We start from the raw sequence: 22,249 nt of genomic DNA on the forward strand, positions 1-22,249 counted from the left end.
GAAAGATAACCCCACTATAAATCACACCTTTCCGCAATAACGTGTTAATAAAGAAGCCTTATCCCCACTCCCCTCCCTACCCCCTACCTCCCTCCCCCTGCTTCCAAGCCTTACAGGGTCAACTCTGCCTGTGACCCCTGACCTCATCTTACGGGGATATCCTCTGACCTCAATGCACCTCCCTCCCCCCTTCCTCACCCCACCCCATCCTTGCCCAACTCCTGTGCTTCTCTCTCTCTCTCTCTCTCTCTCTCTAACACAATATCCCAATGTTTTATGAACGGAAGAATATATCAAATTTCTGCATGAAAGCTTCTCAATCGTTCAATACTTTCTCTAAAAAGGGAAGATTATGGAGTAAAGACAAATTTGAGAGAGAGAGAGAGAATTCTTCACTACATGGAGATTGCTCAATGCTGTGACAAAACTAGAATTACAAAAGCATCATTCACATCCATTATCCATCAAAGTTCTCACTAATTTTCCTCCTTCACAAATCAGTTCCTGCAAACTTCCCCTGCCTTATGACACTTCCTCTGACTCACAATCCAGTAACACCCTCAACCCCTCCCCTGTGACTCATAACACAGTACAACACTCTCCATCTCCTCTCACAAAAAACACACCTGAAATTCCGTTAATAATTCTCGTTCCTACACAGCATCCCCCTATCGCTCCCCCAAAATCCCCTTCCTCTCCCTCATGTGGCTTCCCCTGTCCCTCCCACACGACCCCCTTCCTCTCTCTCATGCAGCATCCCCCTTCCCCCCCCCATCCCTCCCACACAACCCCCTCTCTTCTCCCTCACGCAACATCCTTTGCCCCATCCCTCCCCCACAACCCCCCCTCCAATCCCTCACGCAACAACCCCTGCCACATCCCTCTCCCACAACCCCCCTTCCAATCCCTCATGCAACATCCCGCCCCACCTCCTCTCCCCTACGCAGAAACCTTTCTCGTTTTTTCTCTCAAAGTAAGTTCTCATTCTCATAAAACATAACTCCTTCTCTCCCTCCACCTCTCACACCATGACATCCTGCCAATCCCACAATACTTACCCTCTTTCATAACAACAACGCTACGGATCACTACCCTCCCACACCCAACCCCCAACATCTGATCCATCTCACATGCACCCCTCCTTCCTCCTGCTCCTCTTCCTCACATAACCCTTACTCCCCCACAAAGCTAGCAATCCCTCCTTAACAAAATATTGGACTCCCATTAGTTTCCACAACATTATATCCTCTGCCCCCCCTCACAAGACATCACCACTCTTCCCTCCCTCGCAACATCCCACTTCCATCACCTACCTCAACCACACTTCTCTCCTCCCTCGCAATACATCATCCCTTCCATCACATTACGCTCTCCTTCACAGCTCATCACCCCTTCTCCCCAGGATCACCAAATTCACCCCCTCTGTCCACCACTACCTCTCTCTTCCCTCTGTCCACACTCTACTCTCCTCCCCTCCCAAATTCCCTCCTGTCCACCCCTACCAGTCCTTCCCTCCCTCGTCCTCTCCCCCTTCTCCACCCCTACCTCTTCTCTCCTACCTTCCCAAATTCCCTCCCTCTGTCAACCCCTACCTTTCCTTCCCTCATCGGTACACCCCTGCCTCTCCTTCCCTCCCTACTCCCCACTACCGGTGAGGAGATATTGAAGGAGGGGGTGCAGGAGGCCTCAGACGCTAAGGTTGAGGAGGCGACCGGACCGTGGCTGCATGCTGCCAGTAGCGAGTGAACCACCGGGGAGTCTGCACGCGTCTCCCCAATCTCCCTGACCCTCCAGTCCCACCTCCACGGGATTACCTTACGCAGTGGATCAGGATACAATAAAAGGAGTGTGGATCTAGAGTGACAGAGTGGATTAGCGTGTTATAGCGAAAACTAGACCCGTTGATAAGCTAACGGAATAGAGCAACAGGCACGGTGAGTTTATGGGACATGGAAGTGTTATTATCAATGTGGTCAAGTTTGGGGATAACACTCCTCATAAACGTAAAGGTTAAAGTTTTTGTCGAAGTGTTAGCGAACTGGAGAAAAACATACGGATACAAACGCTAAATCTGTTGGGCTGAGAACAAAGTTACAGTACAGACGACACTTCACACACAAAACTGCTGAAATGATTTAAGAGACGAGTTTAGGAATAATGACACCCATGCAAAAGCCGAGGAAAAAAAAATAATAATGGCATTAGACACATGTGAAGAAAATCTGATAACATTAAAAATAACACTTGAGTTTTGTTGGTATCTGGCGAATTTCGACACTCTGACACTGGATGGATATTGAGATGAAATGATAAAACCCTGAGAGAAACACTCGACAGTTTTTGGTACTAGACAAATTAGTATGTGACACTTTAAAAGCACAAACGTCGAATATGGTTCTCAGCGAAGTTATAAAATACATAAAACACTGATGCAAACACTTCAATTACACACACACACACACACACACACACACACACACACACACACACACACACACACACACAAGCATGCTATCCATTTATTCCTGATGTATTTACCCTTCATCCGCGCCCCGCTACCACTCCACTTGCAGTATTTTCTGACGAACAACTTGAACGTACTTGTCGTTCTCACACAAATGCCCTACACTACAATAACACCATTTCTACGACCCATCTGGTTAAAAAAAAAAAAAAAAAATGCCCTAAAATATAATAACAGAAAACAGTACTTTTAGACATACTGTGTACAATAAACGACAAAACTCCACAAGCAACTGAAAGCAACTGCCTTCTATTAAAAAACCCTTTTCTGTCAAAATACGTAATTTTAAACTACTTTCAAACACCTGCCGTCATATCATAATTCGCTTCAATACCAGAACGATTATATCTAATTGAGGCCAATAATTGCCTTATTAAAATGCCACCCTTAAAACCTGTATTTGTAATAATAATAATAATAATAATAAACTACCAATTTCGCCGCACTAGATTATGAAAAAAAAAAAAACTTTCCGAAATCCGTACCTTCCAAGAAATTAAACAGCATATTATGACGAAACTGTTCCAATGTTTATAAAAGCCAAATAACAATCCGTGACAATTTCAATACACAAGAAAAAAAATGATGGCAGTGGTGAAAACCCTTCAAAATAATAAAACTCGGAAAAAAAAAAAACATTAAGCAACAATTCCAATAAAGATCTGAAAAACTGCAATTGTAATGTAAGGAGCGATCATATCGAAAAATCAGTTCACTATAAAATCGAAATGTAACAGTGACGCTTTCACGAAATATATGAGAGAGAGAGAGAGAGAGAGAGAGAGAGAGAGAGAGACGGGAAGGGGAGGGGGGGAACCACGACACTGATATGAAACTCGCGGGAGATGAAACGCAAAATCTCATTCTCCTTGTCAATATCCTAAACCAGCGCTTATCAACCACCTTCACTTGAATCTGCAACTGACAGATAAGGACAACAGACGGCACCTCCATAAGCGGCCTAACATTTATTTATTTAGCAGTACTTTTGTGGTCCAGATATGAGGCTCTGGTTTCAATACGTTCATTTATCAGCCCATTTTTCGAACCCGTACAGTTATTTAGGAATACGAGCTCATATAAATACATCGCCACTTTTTTAAAGGAACTAGTATGGAGGAATATTTTGTCACGATGCCTGCTTAATCATACTGATACACTACGACCAACACTAAAAAATTACAAATCTTTTAAATACATGGTACAATTACTAGTTCTTGAGTTACATAATGTTGCTGTATCAAGAAAACCTTAATGGACTGGGAAAAAAATATACATACATACATATATATATATATATATATATATATATATATATATATATATATATATATATATAAATGGAAAAGGGAAAATCAGTCTACGAATATTAAAAAGTCGAAACAATGTGACGATTTAATTTCTGCAAAATAACTTATCATTATTTTACTCTACCAACCGGCAAGTAATACCACGTGAGGAGAAGTGGGTGGATAGGTGGGAGTAATTACCGTGATCAATATCAGACACCCTACCCTGTATTCACGCCAGGTCTCAATAAGAACTATATTCTCAATGACTTAGGAGATTTTGTATGACCTCCTCCTTGGCAATCACTTTTGCTTATTACCCTTTAATATCCTGTGTGTTACTGACGCTAACCTATGTCGATATTACAGGGATACAAATAATATACGAGACAAAATGGAGATGCAGTATGGAAACCAGGCGAAGGCTCCACCGTCTACTTTACACCACACACCACCTGGCAAACGGTCGTACCAAACCTAAAGCACTCATATAGTTGGCAACGTTGGCAGAGTACACGAGGGAGGGTGACCTAGAGTGGTGATGAGCTGCGGTAGTGAGGCTCAGAAGCGTTTTTATCGAGGCCGCCTTACGTGAACTCTGGTATAAGGCGTCGGGCAACAGATATTCTATTCACTTCTTAGCCTACCGTACCAAATAACCATGACATTTTTTATATCTCTGCTGCCACTGGGTAACCTTAAATTTACCTTATGTAAGACCTCAGGTAATGAAAAGGTTACAAACTACTTCCTTCTGTTACCAAGACGTCTTCATGCTTTATTCCTGCTACCAGACAATTTTATTCAGTTCAAGAAACCACTCTGATAATAAAGGGATATGGAAAAAAAAAAAAAAAACTCACTAGTCACGTTTTTTTCCCCTCATATTTCTGATATCCCCCAGATGATTTTATTCAATTTACGAGATCCTTGGTAGTAACAGTATAGGCATTTACCCCTAACCTCGTCAGCACAGGGGCGGCATCTGGGTTATATTATTTCCAACGCCGAGCATTTTTATTCAATTTCCGAGACCCCAGGCAATGAAGGGGTTAACAAGACATTCCCTAAACGCTACAGCCGGTACTGAACGTCTACCCAATCATATATAATCCCACTAGTTCCAGTACAGAAAAACCGATAATTCTGACCACAAGCACTAACTCCTGAACGGTAACTTCAATTCCCATAAAGTAGTAATCCTTCTCATTGGTGATTTCAATTCGTGCAGGTTATTAGTAGTGAGCCATCTTCGTATTATTTACAAGGTGGTCAAAACTATACTGGGAAAGGTGAAGGAAAACACCTATAATGAGAGAGAGAGAGAGAGAGAGAGAGACCAATGCACTAGTACCTGCAATTAAGTTTGCTAAGCAATATCCCGAGACTGTTCACCCACATCTTTAATTAACTCTGAACAATGAACTACAAAGGCACGAAAGAATTCACCTGTATCAATTTAATTACCTCTGATCCAGAACAACAGGCAATTAACACGAGACGACACAATTACACCCAATTTCCACACCACGAGTAGAGCAAGACCCCCTCTCTCATCTCTCTCTCTCTCTCTCTCTCTCTCTCTCTCTCTCTCTCTCTCTCCAGTTTTCCCCCCTTCTTTTCTCATTTCACTCATTAACCCATTCAGTCCGATGGCACGTTTTTATAACTTATTATTCCTTCTTTCAAACGTCTGTATTCTTTATGAGAGACAACTGCATTTAGACATCATCTTCATTAATTTCTTTACTAACACGTCTTTCCTGGATTGGATAAAATCGTAAAAAAAAAAAAGAAAAGAAAAAAAAGTTGCATCTTTGTCTCCCTCTCCTTTTCTCCCCACTGGTTAATCCACTCATTTTTTCTCCCATATTTTCCTACAGTATTGGCGCCTCCTCTCCCCTCTTCACATACTGTACTTCTCCCTTCCCATTCCCCTTTCCGACGTTTCCGCACCCTGTCATCGTTCCCCTCGTCCCCTCTCTCTTACTTTCGTCCTCTTCCACTTCATCTTCCGTCACTTTAACCATACCAGGGTCTGAACAAATCTAGTATTATATTCCTGACACCACCATACGTTTATATTCAGCTAAAAGTGACTCTTAGTATATGGATGCTATATATCTCTTCTCACTCTTCTCATCGTTTTCATCCTCCTGGGTGTTTAATATTTATCTCTCTTTTCACACTTTTCTCTCTCTCATCTCACCGCCCTCATCCTCCCCTCCCATCTCGTCTCTCCCCACTGACTACTCCTCTCCCCCCCTTCACATCTCCCCCATTACCACATAACTTCTCGCAAGCTCTCATTTTTTCCGCCCTTGCCTCTCCACTCTCCATCTCAAACTCCTCCCTCATGTCTTCTCCCCTCTTAACCCTCAACCCCTCTCTCGACCACTTCCTTCACTCCTCCACCCTCATCCATTCTCTGCCCCTTCTTTCCCTCTCTTTACAGCACAACATACCTTCCCTTACGGATCGTCCCCCTCCCACTCCCTTGTGTATCTATTGTATTTTCCATCTAAGTAGCCTATCATCCACATCTTCACTCGCCTACTCCATCCCCACTTTCCCCAACCTCCTCTTTCAACAAATCTCTCCTACTCCCACTACCTTTCTTCGCCCTCCCCAACTGTACTACCTACTGTACTCCCTCCCACATCCTTAAGTCGCTTCTCCAGCCTCACCATTCAACCTTTCTTCAAGCCCATCTAAAAGTATCCCCTCCCCTTCCAATAATATCCCCTCCCACCTATCCCCATTTCTCCTCTCTCCACTACTTTCCCTCCTAACACCTCTCCCCATTCCTCCTCTCTCCACTACTCTCCCCCTCCCCTCTCCACCCTGCTGGCGTGGTGTGGCTGTGGTGGTGGTGGTGGTAGAGAAGAGGCCGCCCTTGGCCGAGTTGCCGTCCCGTTGGCATGGTGCGCTGGGCCTCACCTTATGCCCACTGCTGCCCTCCACCACCACCAACACCATCTGCACATTTTCTCCTAACATTCCTCTTGATTTTTCTCCCATTCTTTTTTGTAAACTCGAAAACGATGGCTTTTTATGACACTGAATAATCTGTACATCTATCTTTTAACTATCTAACTACCTATACCCATTCACCTACCTATCCACTTGTCCGTCTATACACTACATTTATTCTACTCAAGATATCTAACAAAAAGGGCGAATGATATACGTCTTTCATTAATTCTGGGTTCTTTATCTCTCCACCAGGATCTCTAACTGATACTGTCCTTAAAATGTCTTAGTGCCCCTCTCTACCTTTGCTATCTTTTCTTTTTCCTATCAGCTTAACACCTGCTTTAATTCTCTTTTATAAATTCTCTCTCTCTCTCTCTCTCATATCTTCCCACATTCCGCCTACTCGTTTTCTGTTCTCTCCTCACCTACTTTTTCCGAGTATTACAATCTTCCTTATTTTTCTTACATCATTTATCTGTTTCCCTCCTTCCATTTCCTCCTTTCTTCCATCATTCTACCTCTCAAAATGCCAAGTTCCTTTTCTGATTTCTCCAGTTTGTGTGTGTGTGTGTGTGTGTGTGTGTGTGTGTGTGTGTGTGTGTGTGTGTGTGTGTGTGTGTGTGAGAGAGAGAGAGAGAGAGAGAGAGAGAGAGAGAGAGAGAGAGAGAATGAAATCAACAGCATCCCACAAATTAAAACCAGGCAATTCGGGCACGCAGTCTTTAACAACCAGTCCTTGTTATCAATCCCTCAATCACCTCCAACTACCCAGGCCCGAGACTCACCTGGTATTAGGCATTAAGGCGTAACATCAGAATTTAACATTACCATACGATAAGACTGGGGGTGGGTTTGAGTAAGAAGGTAACTACGCACAAAACTACCCAATACATTCAATACCTATCCAAACAATGCATAATGGACGGCATTAATCAAGATGTTACATAAACCTTCTTTGAGGGGTACAGTGCACAAACGAACAGCTTATTCGGTGTTGTATATGTGAAAACACACACACACACACACACACACACACACACACACACACACACACACACACACACACACACACACACACACACAGTCACTGCATAAACACTGGGTAACACCAAGAAATGTCGCCAGGCAAAAATAATAATAATAATAATAAACTGCAAATATTCCTTTTATTTGTAACTGTATCCTGAACTTACAGGAATCACATTAGACAAAAAAAATATTAAATTACACACACACACACACACACACACACACACACACCTAATATGACCTTCCCTTTTCCATACATATCGAGCAATCAAAAACAGGACTCAAACTAAATAACAAACGCATCAAATCACTCACAACGCACTACCACAACAAATGAACCTACTCCCTTACCTTACTTTATAGCCTGTATCTTGGTCTCACACATAAACAAGAACCAAGAGCAGTCAAACACCAAACGCAGTCAAACACCAAACATCAAAACAAATTTACAAACATTACGTAACGGTTTAAAAGTTGATAAGGCTGGCACATAAACCACTACTGGTCATAATAAAACTGACGAATTTGGCCACACACAAACACACACACACAGCCAAGCACCAAAAAACAATCAGGGGACCAAACACCCAAGGAGAAACAGAGGAAAGAAACAAACAGCGAGGGAGAGTGGAGGTCAGGGTGGTGGTGGTAGGACTCAACCATAACAAAACCTTCCCGTGCAGGGTCGTGTAGAGAGAGTTGTGTGTGTGTGTGTGTGTGTGTGTGTGTGTGTGTGTGTGTGTGTGTGTGTGTGTGTGTGTGTGTGTGTGTGTGTGTGTGTGTGTGTGTGTGTGTGTGTGTGTGAGACATGGTAGCAACATAGGGTACATCTGTGTCTCAGCCTAATGACAAGACGTGTGCGTGTACGCTGTGGAGGAAGAGGGGCTGAGGGGGAGCTGGAAACTTACACTACAGTATTTCGTGTGCGCGTGCGTATCTACATGTGTGTACATATCCCTGCGCATTTTTTCATCCCGCCTCTACCTGTTCTTTAATCTTTTCAGTATTTTTTTTTTTTTACTTGCTGAAAAGATCGAACTATATTAACCCGTACTTTTAGAGGTCTCCCCTTAGGTAATAAAGTCCATCTGGTAGTAAAGGACTTTATCTGGTAGTAAAGAGAATAAAATAAGGCGTCATCGTAGTGAAGGGGCTATCTCAAACGGTAGCCGGCAGTTTCCATACAGTTAAATACACATACATACATTTAACACTCAGATCTGCTGAGCTTGGATACTTCTTTACTGCTAACGCCAGACGATTTTTTTAAGTCAAGGAAGCCTCAAAGTCACATCGAAACCGCCAATTTTTACGTACACACACACACACGGTAGGTAGGCATGTACGTGTGTTGTGAGTGACCTTGTGCTGGATGTATAAACCCAAACACCCACCAATACACGTACACAGGTCACGTACACACTCGCAAACTTGCTCCCATTTCTCTCATCTCCGTCTCTCTCATATTGCTCTTCTCTCTCCTCAACTTGTTCTTATCTCAACTCCCCCCCTCCGTCTCTCTCTCTCTCTCTCTCTCTCTCTCATAACAGCGTAACCTGGTCAGCTGTAGTTACGCTTGACGTTCTCAGCAAATTGCACTGGAAAATATGAACGCGCTACCAAATACGCACCCCAGTAATCAAGATTATAAAGCATAATTTCCTGTCGATTTTCTAAGTAAGGTGTCCACCGATGTAGTTGATGATAATAATAATAATAGTAAAACAAAATAATTACCCTTACCTTATTTCCAACTACTGAGTGAGTGTAATTCAGAGAGACAAAAACACTACAAACGCAGAATAATAGCAAAAACACTGATCATATTAATCTTATCACAATGTCTCCCTAACGCACTGGATCAGTCTAACAGTCGAATGAATATCAAGAAGGGTGTCATCGTACTGAAAGGGTTATCGAATGCATACCCCCTGTTAAACCTGTCCCTAACAATAATATTAACGACAGAAAAAACTCGACCTAACAGCTACAAAAACGTAATACTAATATCTGGAGTGCACCCGCATCCCACAAGCGGCCCCACACTTCACAAAACATCCTACAGGTGGTGTTTAACTCGAATCCCAGTCTGCTTTAATTTTCACATGCATGGGTGGAGTATCGTGCGACGGTCATTTAGTGGGTGGGGGGGATGCTTGTGGTATGGTGGTGTGGTAGGTGGATTGGTGAGACGATGGGAGTGTGGTAGATGGGATGGAGGGCGGGTGGTTGTGATGTGGGTCGGTGGTATGGTTGTGGTTAATGGTATGGTGATGTGGTAAGTGTGGTGAGTGATGATAGTGTGTGTGTGTGTGTGTGTGTGTGTGTGTGTGTGTGTGTGTGTGTGTGTGTGTGTGTGTGTGTGTGTGTGTGTGTGTGTGTGTGTGTGTGTGTGTGTCCTTCATTCTGGGCGTATAGCAAGCATCATATATATTACTGGGTCAAGCTGGTGCGTTGGAATTATGACGTGTGGCTGTGTCATTAATTTTCTGGGCGGATGACAAGCACAAGGTTTATTATGTCCACTCATTCCCCCCTCCCTCTCTCTCTCTCTCTCGGATGATGGAAGTGAATGACATTTGAAACTAGATATGAAACCATAATAAACAAAAATAAACCCCAAACGAACTAGAAAATGAAACAGGAAAGAGAGGGAGATTGCGTGGAAGATTCACGGTTGCAAAGATGTTGGTCGTATTTCCTCCCACTCTTGCACCACAAAGCAGGTCAGGTCAGGTCAGGTCAGTTATTCTACTTAAAAAAAAAAAAAATCCTCCCAACACTAAGCATTCTTTAACTACTTCATTATATCACATCTATATATTCCATTTTATATTCTCGCCACTGCCAGACGATTTAATTCAACCTAGGAGAGATCTCAACAGGAAGGATATATAGAGGTCTTTATTAACCTATAGAGGGATTTTCTTCCTTCGTTTGTCTTAAACAGTAAAAAACGCTCTAAGCTACTTAATACTAGCTGTAATTGAGTCACTGAATGTTTTAATACAGCTAAAACAGAACGACTTAATTCAGCTGAGAGAAATGCAAGCAGACGAACAGCTCCTTTTCCTATACCACAGACTCACATTTACTCTCCCTGGATCTCATGACTCTCTTCGCTATCTGCCATTAGCTGATATTAAATTACTTATCCTAACCATAAAAGGGTGAACGATGGCAATATTAACATTTTCGGATTAAATAAAAATCGTCTGGCGTTTGCTGAATTATTAAATCTTTTGCGGTCCCAACACGAACAATTCTGGACAAAATCAAAGGCACGAAGAGGGTGATGGTGACAGAAAAAAAAAAAAAAAAAAAAACTACTACGACGAGTAAAATTATAAAAAAACAAAACTTACATTAAACAAACAGGTGACCAAAAGTTTAAAAATTAAACTACACTGAAAAATTACAAGAACGTAAAGAGAAATAAGGCGAGTGGGGAAATCATCAAGTACGAAAAAGTATGAAATAAACAAACCCTAACTTATACCAAGGTGATGAAATCCACAACACTTTCAGTTCGATCACTGAAAAGAAATAAAAACACAATGAAAATCTGGTAAACTAAAATAAAAATCACACAAAAAGGAGGTGACTGGGGAAATTATTAAACGGGCTAGAACGACAATTAGGCGCCAAGTTCAATAACGCGAACCCTCGTTATTTCCGCATTGTGAAACCCATTGTGCCGCGGGTGGAAGAAAAACCATGAGTAAAACCGCAGTCAGGGAGGGAAACTTTCACACTCTTTACCATTTCGACTAAACTCTCGTAAAATGCGTACACAAAAACACACACACACTCAAACACTATTTCCTTCACACACGCACACACAACAATTTCAATTATTCATTCTTAATCATTCACAAACGCAAAACACACATTCTCTCTCTCTCTCTCCCTCTCTAGCTGCCTCATACAAGCCCACTCACCAATACACATACACATACAAAGCAAGAATTCACATGACGAAGATTAGTCAGCAGAAAAGCTACTCTAAAAGAACCAGCACGGGTGAAAGCATTGGATCACCCATCTAATTTCCCTCCATTTCCTGACAACACCGCACCACTTGGAAAATTAATGCCAGGAAATCAAACTAGTTACCAGTCTTACTTAAACTTCTTAATATTTAACCGAAGAGAAAATCATTACTCCTATTTTCAGTGCTTAATATTCACTTCCTTCACACCAGTCACTCACTACCTATCTTACTCTCTTGGATGTCCTAGTTATATTACTGTGATACACTGCTTGTAGACGGTGTTTCGACTCGTTTTACAGATACGCAACTGGTATATTTTTGACTGACGTGTGATTGTAGATGATCGTGATGCCTATGATAAGTTCCTTTCAGATGGTGTCATATATTTTTATGGTTGTCATGCGTTGTTTTAATGTGGATGGTGCTGATTCGTTTCCATACAGTGTACAGATAGGTTAATAACAGTGATATGTTGTTTACAGATGGTGCTGTCGTGGCGAGTGTGTGTCGTGGTAGCGGTGGTGACAGTGGTAGGTGTGAGTGGTAGTGGTGACGAGCGGTGGGTGTGGCGGCGAAGTGCACGAGGGGGCAACCGCAAGGCCTCCAGCATCCCGGGGTACGTGCCCCCAACCCCACCCACCACCACAGCCCCGCCCCCCATCACCACCTTCAGGCCCGCCACCAGCATCAGGGGCCTGGGCAGGGGGGCACCTGGTCCTAGGTATTTCCCTCGTGCCTCTGCCAACCCATTCTTCCTAGGACCCTTCCCACCTTTCTCACTGGTACCCATCAACCCATCCAGACACGCTGACGACGGCACAACCAAGAGCCGTGCACCCGTAGATACAGCCTTTGATGGTGCTGGCGGTGCTGTGCTTGACGCTGGGGATAAATATACCACTTTGGACCGCCTACAGCAGGAGCGAGGCGCCCCTCCTCCTCTCCCAAGACCAAAGGCGCATCAACTAGGCGGACTACATCCTGATGAAGTCTACTATGCTGACGACGATCTACTTATCATCAAGGGTGGTGGCTTCCACTCTGACGCCTTCCAGGAACCCTCACAGACTCTGGATGAGGAGGAGGACCTGCGTGAGGGCTCCCCAACAAATTTGTCTCCCGTGGTAGCGCCCCTGCCATCACCACACCACGAGTACAACGGCAATATCCCTGCCATCGTGCCACCCCCACACCAGATGACCGAGCAACCGCTTTCTCTGTTCGTGGACGCCGCCTCGGATAAAGATTACATCCTGGTGCCACACGTCATACCCAGTGCCAAAGTCCTCCCCGCCCCTGGCACCGTTACCAACCGCGTAGACGACAGCAGCAAGGAGGTGGCGGCCAGCCAAAGAGTGACCACCGGATACGTTTATGCCCCACCAACCCATCCCGTCAGTTTCCTCACTCGCCCGGCCCCTACTCGCTACGTCTTGGCCCCCTACAGACAAGCACAGGTCTTGGCTAAACCATTTCAGGCACAGGCTCAAGCCAGACCATTCCAGGCACAGGCTCAAGGCAGACCATTCCAGGCACAGGTTCAAGCCAGACCATTCCAGGCACAGGTTCAAGCCAGACCATTCCAGGCACAGGTTCAAGCCAGACCATTCCAGGCACAGTTCCAGGCCAGACCTTTCCACAACTCCCTGACCCTGCCACACTCCCTGGCTGGAGATACTGACGTGAACTTCAGAGAGCCCCTCCCAAGCATCAACCCCGACGCCGAGGTATTTCAACCGTGGCGAGAACACGAGAGGTTCATCCCGGGAAGGACAAGACAGCTCGGGAAACCACGTGTCTGAGAACCTACACACAGCCACACACACACTCATACACACCCTATTTAATTAAGTGGCATTTATACTCTCCTCCTTACATATGCAGTAAATTGCCCCTACTTATTTAGTGGCACTTATACCTTCCAATTTACATACACTTACTGCCCTCATTTAATTAATATCACTTATAAGCAGTAAGAAATTACCCCTATATACCGAGTGGCATATGCCCTCCGTCTTCCGCACACCGAAACTGCCCCTATTATTTAGTGGCAAGTTATATACTGGTATTGCCCCTATTAAATTTCTGGCACCATCATACCTTCCATTTTAAATATACGAGGTGAAACTGTCCATATGTAATTTGTTGAATGTATACCCCTTCCCTTACACACATGGCTGTAGTGCCTCTATTTACTTAGTGGCAATTACACCATCCCTCTCACGTACACAGTAACTGCCTCTAAAAAATCAGCGGCATCTATATCTTCACTACTTCATAGTGTCGAACTGCCCCTATCCAAATACTGGTATATAATATTCTCGCTCTTAAACATGCAGTGTGGAGTTGCTGAACTCTGTAAACAATGAAATAAATTCCTAACGTATGTAATAATCACCCACAACATAGAAAAAAAATAGTTTGATCACGTAAACATTGGAAATAAAACAGGAAGAGAACTACCAGTGACATTCTAAATGATGAAGCACACTATCACATTACTGTATATGGAAACAATCAACATGTTAATCCTAGTGCAAACGAAAAACAAATTAGGAACGTGCTTCTCTCCAAAATAATTGTTGGATCTGAAAGTTTGTTTTAACAAGAAAATGAATTAACAACTGTACAACAAACGGTACCTGAAACCTGAAAACTTTTGATTATCCATACTAAAAGTTTCTCAAAATAATTTCTGGATATAAAATGATCCATTCCCAAGAGCTTTATCTCATCAAATGAATATCAAGACTTACATTGCAATCACAGTACATTTTACACTAATTATTTATTCTGATTCATATTTGGCGGTAATTTCCACCACTGTCCCCCTATGTCTCCCAATCCATATTCTGCCAATCCCTCTCGCTGCCTTGTACATAGCTGTTATTTTTAAGGAGTAATTTAGTTTATAATTATTAATAAAGGAACGTTAATACAAGCCTTTTATTATCAAGACCCAGATACAGGACTTTCTCAATTGCTCCCTTCTTTTTCTTATCCCTTCGAACATCCACCTCCTCTCTTTTCTTAATGTCTCACTGATTTTCTTTCTTCCGTCTCCTCTCTCTCTCTCTCTCTCTCTCTCTCTCTCTCGTTTTCTTCCCGTCAAATCTCTCCGTCTCCTTCAATCTTTTCATCAACCTCCTTCCTCACCCCCTTCTTCCCTCAATGTTTTCTACTTGCTTCTTTTCATCCCCTTCTCTCTCTCTCTCTCTCTCTCTCTCTCACACACACACACACACACACACACACACACAAACTTCCCTCCTTCGTCTAGTACCGATAAAAAGAGGGAATTTCAGACAATGCCGTGTACACTTCCAATTATCACACACAACACCCGGGCTCCGACCAAGGCCACGTAAGAAGAGTACATTCAGTTAGTCAATATTTAGAGTGATGCAGAGGGTACGTGGAGGCGTGAAAGACCAAAATGATGATGATGATGACGATGATGATGATTATGATGATGATATATTCTAAAGTTCCTGTTCCTTGATCTGGCCTACCGCACTTTTAATGACAGTATTGGAGGAGGAGGAGGATGTGGTGGTGGTGGTGGTGGCGATGACGATGATACTACCGTACTTTTAATAACAGCAAGAGTCCAACTGCAGCTCTGTCTGACAAGGCATAAAGCACTAGGGGATTCCCACCAAGTTTTAGCGGCAGTCGGGGGAAAAATTCCTAAATCTCACCTCTTCAGCTCAATATTCTCATCTGTCTAATACTCCTAAGGTGGAAAAGGTTTGGTGTGATTCTTTACCTACAGATGTGGTAATAATGTGTCAGGGAGGAAAGTGATGGCCATGTCCCAAGGGTGAAGAAGACGCAGTGGAATAACAGACTAACTCTTGTGCCTGACTGTTCTTTGGGTCCAATCCTTAAAAAAACAACCAAAATCCTTCCCTGGTGGGTAAGGAGCGTGACTGTTACTTGTCCTTGCTGTTGCTACGTCTCAAGAGTGTTGCTTTCTTCTGTCCTCTACCGGAAATGCACACTGTTTTATACCTCCTACTTTGCTCCTTCAATCAGAGAATCAATCAGAGGACGTATTTTTCTCCTTATTCTTGCTTTCTTCTGACGATTTCGTTCAGCCTGTGAGACCTCGACCTCAAGGGACTAGATACAGCCTTCATTAATCCGCAAAGTACAAGAGAATTTTCCAGAGCTGAATAAAATGGTCAAAGGAAAGCAATAACCGAAAAAAAGATATCCTCTGGCTAGGTTAAATAATTACCCGCAGCTACACTTCACTCTCCAGCCTGGTACATGTGAGATTATCATTATATCATACGTATCACTGTGCAGTTTGTAATACTAGACCGAAAACTACAAAACACATACTGAAGACAAGAGTATAGATGGACGCAATGGAGGCTAAGAAAACCTATATAAATTATCGTACATTCAGTTTTGACGCAAATACTCTATGTCAAGAAATACTGGTCGCGGTTACCCATCTGCGGGTGAATGGAACACGGTATGACACGACAATTAGTGTTTTTGTTATAGTGATTATTAGTAAAAATGTATAAACGAGAGAGAGAGAGAGAGAGAGAGCAGGGGGGCAGAATGGATGAGTAACGAGGGAGAATGATGACACAATGGTATTTAAACAGCAGAAAGAAGTTAAAGAAGGGAAGAGGAGGAAGGCGAAGAGGAAGAGTAGGGGGAGGGGGAATAGGGAAAGAAGAGGGGGAAGGCAGGGAAAAATAACGAAAGTAAGGAAAGAAGGAAGAAGAAAGAGAGGGAAAGGAGGGAGAAGGAAGGAAAAAGGAAGAGGAAGGAAACGAAGAAAGGGAGGGGAAGGGAAGGGGAAGGGCAAGGATAGAAGAAGGGGAGTAATGGCGAAAGGCAAGATTAAGAAACTAAGAATAGGGGTACGAAGACGAGTAAGCGGAATTATTAGGACTCCATATTATAATTACAAATCATAATAGACAAACAGATAAACAGATAGATAGAGAGACAGATAGAAGCAGGAAGTCGGATGATGAGAAGGTACTGTGTCTGCAAGAATCGAGCAATGCTAAACATGCTTACACACTCTTAACTCAAGGAATGCTTTATAGGCACACGAAAGAAGGGGAAATGAAAAAGGACCGAGGAAGGAACTAAGAGAAGAGTTTGGGGGAAGGCAAGGACAAATAAACGGGAGACGAGGGGATGGAATAAGGATGAATTGGGAGGGAAGAGATGGGATGCAATGTGAGGTTACGTCCCACCTCACCGGAGGGAATGGAAATAAGGTGCCACAGAAACAAACCAAGTACAGTGCCTTAGCTAAAAAATACAATACGATTAACCTACATCAAACACAAACACTCTTAACAATACATTAATTTTCCTTTTCATCCTGCTGACCCTTCTCACTGTCCAATCTCTTGTTCCCCTTCCAACTAAACTCGTGATTTAAAAAAATAATGAGATGGGAGATGCTGAAAGAGGAGGGGAGATGGTGTGGCTGGAAAGGAACAGGGAAAGACAATGGGAGTGGGCGACTCGGTAGCTTGGTCGGTTTAGTCCTGGCCCCAGATCTGGAGAACACAGAGTGGTGGATTCGAGCCCCACCAACTGCCACTGAGTTCGTGGGGTGTTTCGTTACTTCAACTGTTTTCTATTTCACCGTCTGTGCCTTGTATCTGCCCTACCCTCCTCGTAATGCCCCTGACTTTAACCTGTACTCTGAATGGGGGAGGGGGGAATGGGAGAGAATGAGAGTGAAGAGGGAGGAACGCATGCAGAAAGAGGTGCAGGGAAGGTGCAGAAGGGGGAGCGTGAAACAGACGACAGATGAAGATATGGGGAGAGAGAATGAGGGAGAGGCAGAGAGAGAAGACAGAGAGACGTATCGTTTGGAGAGAGGGGGAAGGTCCGGGGGAGCAAAGGACTGAGGGGGAGGGGGAGTGACGTCATGAAGGTCGACCCCGATAAACTGACGGTGACGCGAGACGACGGAGGGGGAGAGGATGTGAGAAGGAACGATGGGAAGAGATGGGAAGGGAAAGGAAGGGAGGAAGGGGTGAAGGGTCTATAACAAGTAACAAATTAGGAAGGATGGAAGGCAGATGAAGCAAGAGAAATAAAAGAAGGAAAGAAGAAAGGGAGGCAAGACGTGAGAGGTCAGAAGGAAGGTGCTGTGAGAGGCATGATGGACGAAGAAAAGACGAGAAGCATGTAAGTCGGGTAGGAATGGAGGGAACGATAAAAGTAAAGAAAATGGCAAAGGAAAAGAAAGAAAGGGCAGAAAAAGTAAATAAAAGAAATTAATCTGAAGTAAAGAAGTAGGAGGAAGAAAAGGAAGCAAGGAAGCAGGTAAGGGAAGAAGGATTGCAAGACGGAAGCTGGTGCGGAAAGCAGGAAGTACGTAAGGAAAGACGAAATGTAGGAAGTAATGAAAGAAGGAATTCAGGAAGGGATTAATGAAAAAAGGAATGCAGGAAGGAAGTAATGAAAAAAGGAATGCAAGAAGGAAGTAGGTAAGGAAAGAAAGAAAGCGGGACAGGCACGGAAAGACAGTGCAGGAAGTAAGCGACGAAAGAAGGAATGCAGGTACGGAAAGAAGGAATGCAGGAAGGTGGCGTCTGAGGTAAAAGGTAAGGAAGCGTGGACGAACTCAAGGTATATCTGCGAACTCCATAAACTTTCTGTTCGGCTTTCTAGGAAACTCTGGTGCAGTCTTTCACGCTACGTTTTATCTTCTGGTCATTTGCGCGTATTGGAGAGGGGGAAGGGATGAATTTTGAGTTTATGCTTTCTACTGAGATGAAGTAACATTAAGCAGAAAAAAAAAGTCATAAAAGGTCAGCCAGAATAAACATCCTAAGTATGGCTCGCGCACTAAAAGGATTATTAGAGACAGGATTCCTTTAATTGAATAAAATTGCTTAACATTATTCACGATATCTAGATGATTTAACCTGAGATAGGGCTAACTTTCATTGAGTAGGGCGAGATATGGAGATCTTTTGTTTCTTTTCTCCATAAAAAAGAAGTAATGGGGAGAATTATGGCAAACAAGGAACAACAGCATGGTGACAGCCCGTGGGGGAAGAGGCTAAGGGAGGTGGTGGGGGCGGGGGCAAAGGGCGGAGAGAGTGGAGACAAACGAGGAGGGGAGGGACTACCGACAAAGTGGAGCACGGGGAGAGGGAGGAGAGGAGGGGGAAGCAAGAACTGAAAGAGCAAACAAGAAACAGGAATAAGGTGGGAGGGGTCGAGAAAAGATTATAGGAGTAGAGAGAGGTGGAGGGTGGGGTGGAGAAGATAAAACAGCAACAATGGGGAGAAGAAAAAGCAGCAACAATGGGGAAAAGTAAAAGCATCAGCAATCGGGAGAAGTAAAGAGAGCAGCAATGGGGAGAAGTACAAAAGGCAGCAATGGAGAGAAGTAAAAAAAAAAAAAAAAATAGCAGCAATGGGGAGACGTAAAAAAAGCAGCAATGGGGAAAAGTATAAAGAGGAGCAATGGGGAGAAGTATAAAGAGCAGCAATGGGGAGAAGTATAAAGAGCAGCAATGGGGAGAAGTATAAAGAGCAGCAATGGGGAGAAGTATAAAGAGCAGCAATGGGGAGAAGTATAAAGAGCATCAAAGGGGAAAAGCGAAGACTGCAGCTAAGACGAGGCGATAACAGCTGCATCAGTAAGGGTCAGGAAGCACAAACAGCTGTGGGGGAAATTAGATAAGTTGAGACAGTCCAGAAAAAAGTTGGTGGTGGGGGGGTGGATTCTGAGTGAGAGAGAAGAGGTTTAATGACGGAGAAATAGACAGCGTAAGAAGCTTAGCAATAACAGGAGAGGGAAAGAAAAGGAGGAGGAGGAGGCTTGGCAAAGAAAAGTGGTGGGTAGAGAAGGAAATGAAGAGGAGAAATGAGGGAAGGAAGAAGGGATGGAAGGGTGGGAAGGGGAAAGGAAGAAAGGTTGGGAGTGGAATGGAGGAAGAGATGGGGAGAGGAAAAAGGAAGGGGGAAGTGAGGATGGAAAGAAAGGGGCGAATGCAAGGTGAGGAGAGGAAGAGGGAAGTTGGGGAGAAAATAAAAAAAGAGGTATCTGGGATAAAAGTCAGGTGGAGAATGAAAAAGAGATACAAGCTACAGCTGCAATATGGGTAAGAGGGAGACGAAGGGTAAGGAGAAAAATGAGCAAGGAGAGGACGGGGCTGAGTAAAACGAGAAGGTAGACAGACTGAGGAATAAAGTAAAGCAGGGGGGAAGCGGACGTAGGCAGGGGAAGGGGGCTGAGAATGGGAGAGGGGGTGGGGGAAGAGAAGAGCAAGGTTAATATGGGAGGGGGAGGAGGTGCAGTCCTGGCTACTCTTCCGGTATTTTTTATAAGCTCAGGGACTCTCTCTCTCCCTCTCCCTCTCCCTCTCTCTCTCTCTCCATCAACCTAATTTTTACCAAGACACACACATACTTATTATCGTTTTTCCGTATAATGTGCGTCGATGCAGCAAGGTCGTTCGGTGGTTATAGTGTTTGTGGTTGCTGATGATGCTAATTTTGTTACTCGTGTTGTTCTCCTTGTTAATTATCCTTCTTTTTGTCACACTTAAAACTTCTAGGTGTGTGTGTGTGTGTGTGTGTGTGTGTGTGTGTGTGTGTGTGTGTGTGGAGTCCCTTCACTAAGATTACCCTTTTCACACTGTATTCTTGTTGTCTCCACATGATCTGACTCAGCTAAGGAGGAGACTTTCTGGTAAACCCTTCTATACCCTTTCACTAACAAGCATCTCTCCTAAACCAAAAGCACTCGTCAGCTGGTAACATGTGTAAAGCAAAAATATAATCGTACAGTAGCGCATTAAAAGTTTGTGTATTCAATTATAAGGTGGTTTCTCCTTATCTGATGATCAAGGTTGGTCCTCCAGTTATTTTTTTTTTTTTTTCGGCCTTGTTTTTCTAGCCCGTCTGGTGATATTATGCATCCTGAGAGTGTTCTGGGGATTATCATACTGCTCCCTGTGGATATGAGAGGCATGGGAGTATGGAGGTGGGATGGGAGTATGGCAGTGGGATGGGAGTACGGCAGTGGAATGGGAGTATGGCAATGGGATGGGAGTATGGAAGTGGGATGGGATTTGGAAGTGGGATGGGATGGGAATATGGAAGTGCGATGGGAGTATGGAAGTGGAATGGCAGTATGGAAGCGGGATGGGAGAGTATAAGTGGGATGGGAGACTCTGAGTGAGAGTAAAAATGAAGTCTGTGAGTGAGACGAGAGGGAAATATTGGCATGGGAATGACAATATGTGACGTAAGTGAATTACAGGAGTGAAAATGGGGTTGGAGAGAGAGAGAGAGAGAGAGAGAGAAATGTGGGAGACGGAAGAGAGGTGATATGAAGGTGAGAATGAAGTGACATGAGAGAGGAAAGGTTGAAAAGGGAGAGTGAGATGAAAATGAATGAAAATGAAAAAGAAATGAAATATGAAGTAAGACTTGCATGACAATGGTACGAAAAGAATGGAATAGTCTATGCAAGAGATGGGTGATGGATAATGATATTGTGTGTGTGTGTGTGTGTGTGTGTGTGTGTGTGTGTGTGTGTGTGTGTGTGTGTGTGTGTGTGTGTGTGTGTGTGTGAGAGAGAGAGAGAGAGAGAGAGAGAGAGAGAGAGAGGAGGTGGGGAAGGGCGAATAGAGCTGAAAGTGGCATGCAAGTGGGATACAAAAAAAATAATAATAATAATAAAATATAAAAATAAAAAATAAAACTCCAACGAGAGTGTGAGATAAAAGTAAGAGTGAGATATGAGAATGAGACGCAAAACCACAAAGATGGAGGGCTGTCTTCAGTAGGAGGGGTGAGAGTGGGAAAGAGATGGAGAAATACAAGTGAGACAAAGGCCATGTGTGTTACTGAGAAAGGTGAGTGACCCGAAAAGATAAGCTAACCACTGACAATTAATGGCCACTTCTAAGTCACTAGTAACCAGGGTAAGTATTCACGAAGGTTCTTTGTTAATTATTACAATAAATAAGTCTCCATTATTGTTAGAAGTCATACGGTGTGGTCTCAGTTTGTTTGTGAGATGGTTGGTAGCTATAGGACTGATGGCAAAAGTATAAACATGCAATCTACCACATGATTTACGGAAATGGTCCCAGATGCTGCCTATACCCCACAAAAAATTATCAATATAACCTTTTATGTATCCTGTACTAATAACTACCATGGACAACGAACAGATCTTACTCATAGTTTAATCTCCAGAATATGGAAAAAAGCAACCTCTTCCATTATTAAACCGTAATATTCATTTAAGATAACACGCTCAATGGCAATCAATTACTGAGCATATACCATTTTCCACATATAAAATGAAAAAAGAAAAAAATGAAGCACTCCAAACTCTAACAGAATATACTGTACGTACGTCATATCCAACAGATCTATTATTGGGGTGGGAACTAATAAAAATTTCATATA

At 43.5% G+C, this 22,249-nt stretch overlaps 2 protein-coding genes across 2 annotated transcripts in view; one reads left to right on the top strand and one right to left on the bottom strand.

Annotated features, from left to right (window-relative positions):
* Positions 1-22,249, bottom strand: part of Naa15-16 (N-alpha-acetyltransferase 15/16) — a 179,591-nt gene that overhangs the window by 126,760 nt on the left and 30,582 nt on the right. The gene's annotated exons all lie outside the window — the stretch shown is intronic.
* On the top strand, positions 1,929-14,116 carry LOC145410784 (uncharacterized). The gene is made up of 2 exons (XM_080280889.1): positions 1,929-1,934; positions 12,295-14,116. The coding sequence occupies exon 2, from the start codon at positions 12,295-12,297 to the stop codon at positions 13,612-13,614; it is 1,320 nt and encodes a 439-aa protein (XP_080137015.1). The 5' UTR covers positions 1,929-1,934; the 3' UTR covers positions 13,615-14,116.

This window comes from Coenobita brevimanus, chromosome 86, assembly GCF_032717465.1.
Source record: "Coenobita brevimanus isolate Jiangsu-jjx chromosome 86, ASM3271746v2, whole genome shotgun sequence".
Lineage (NCBI taxonomy): Eukaryota > Metazoa > Arthropoda > Malacostraca > Decapoda > Coenobitidae > Coenobita > Coenobita brevimanus.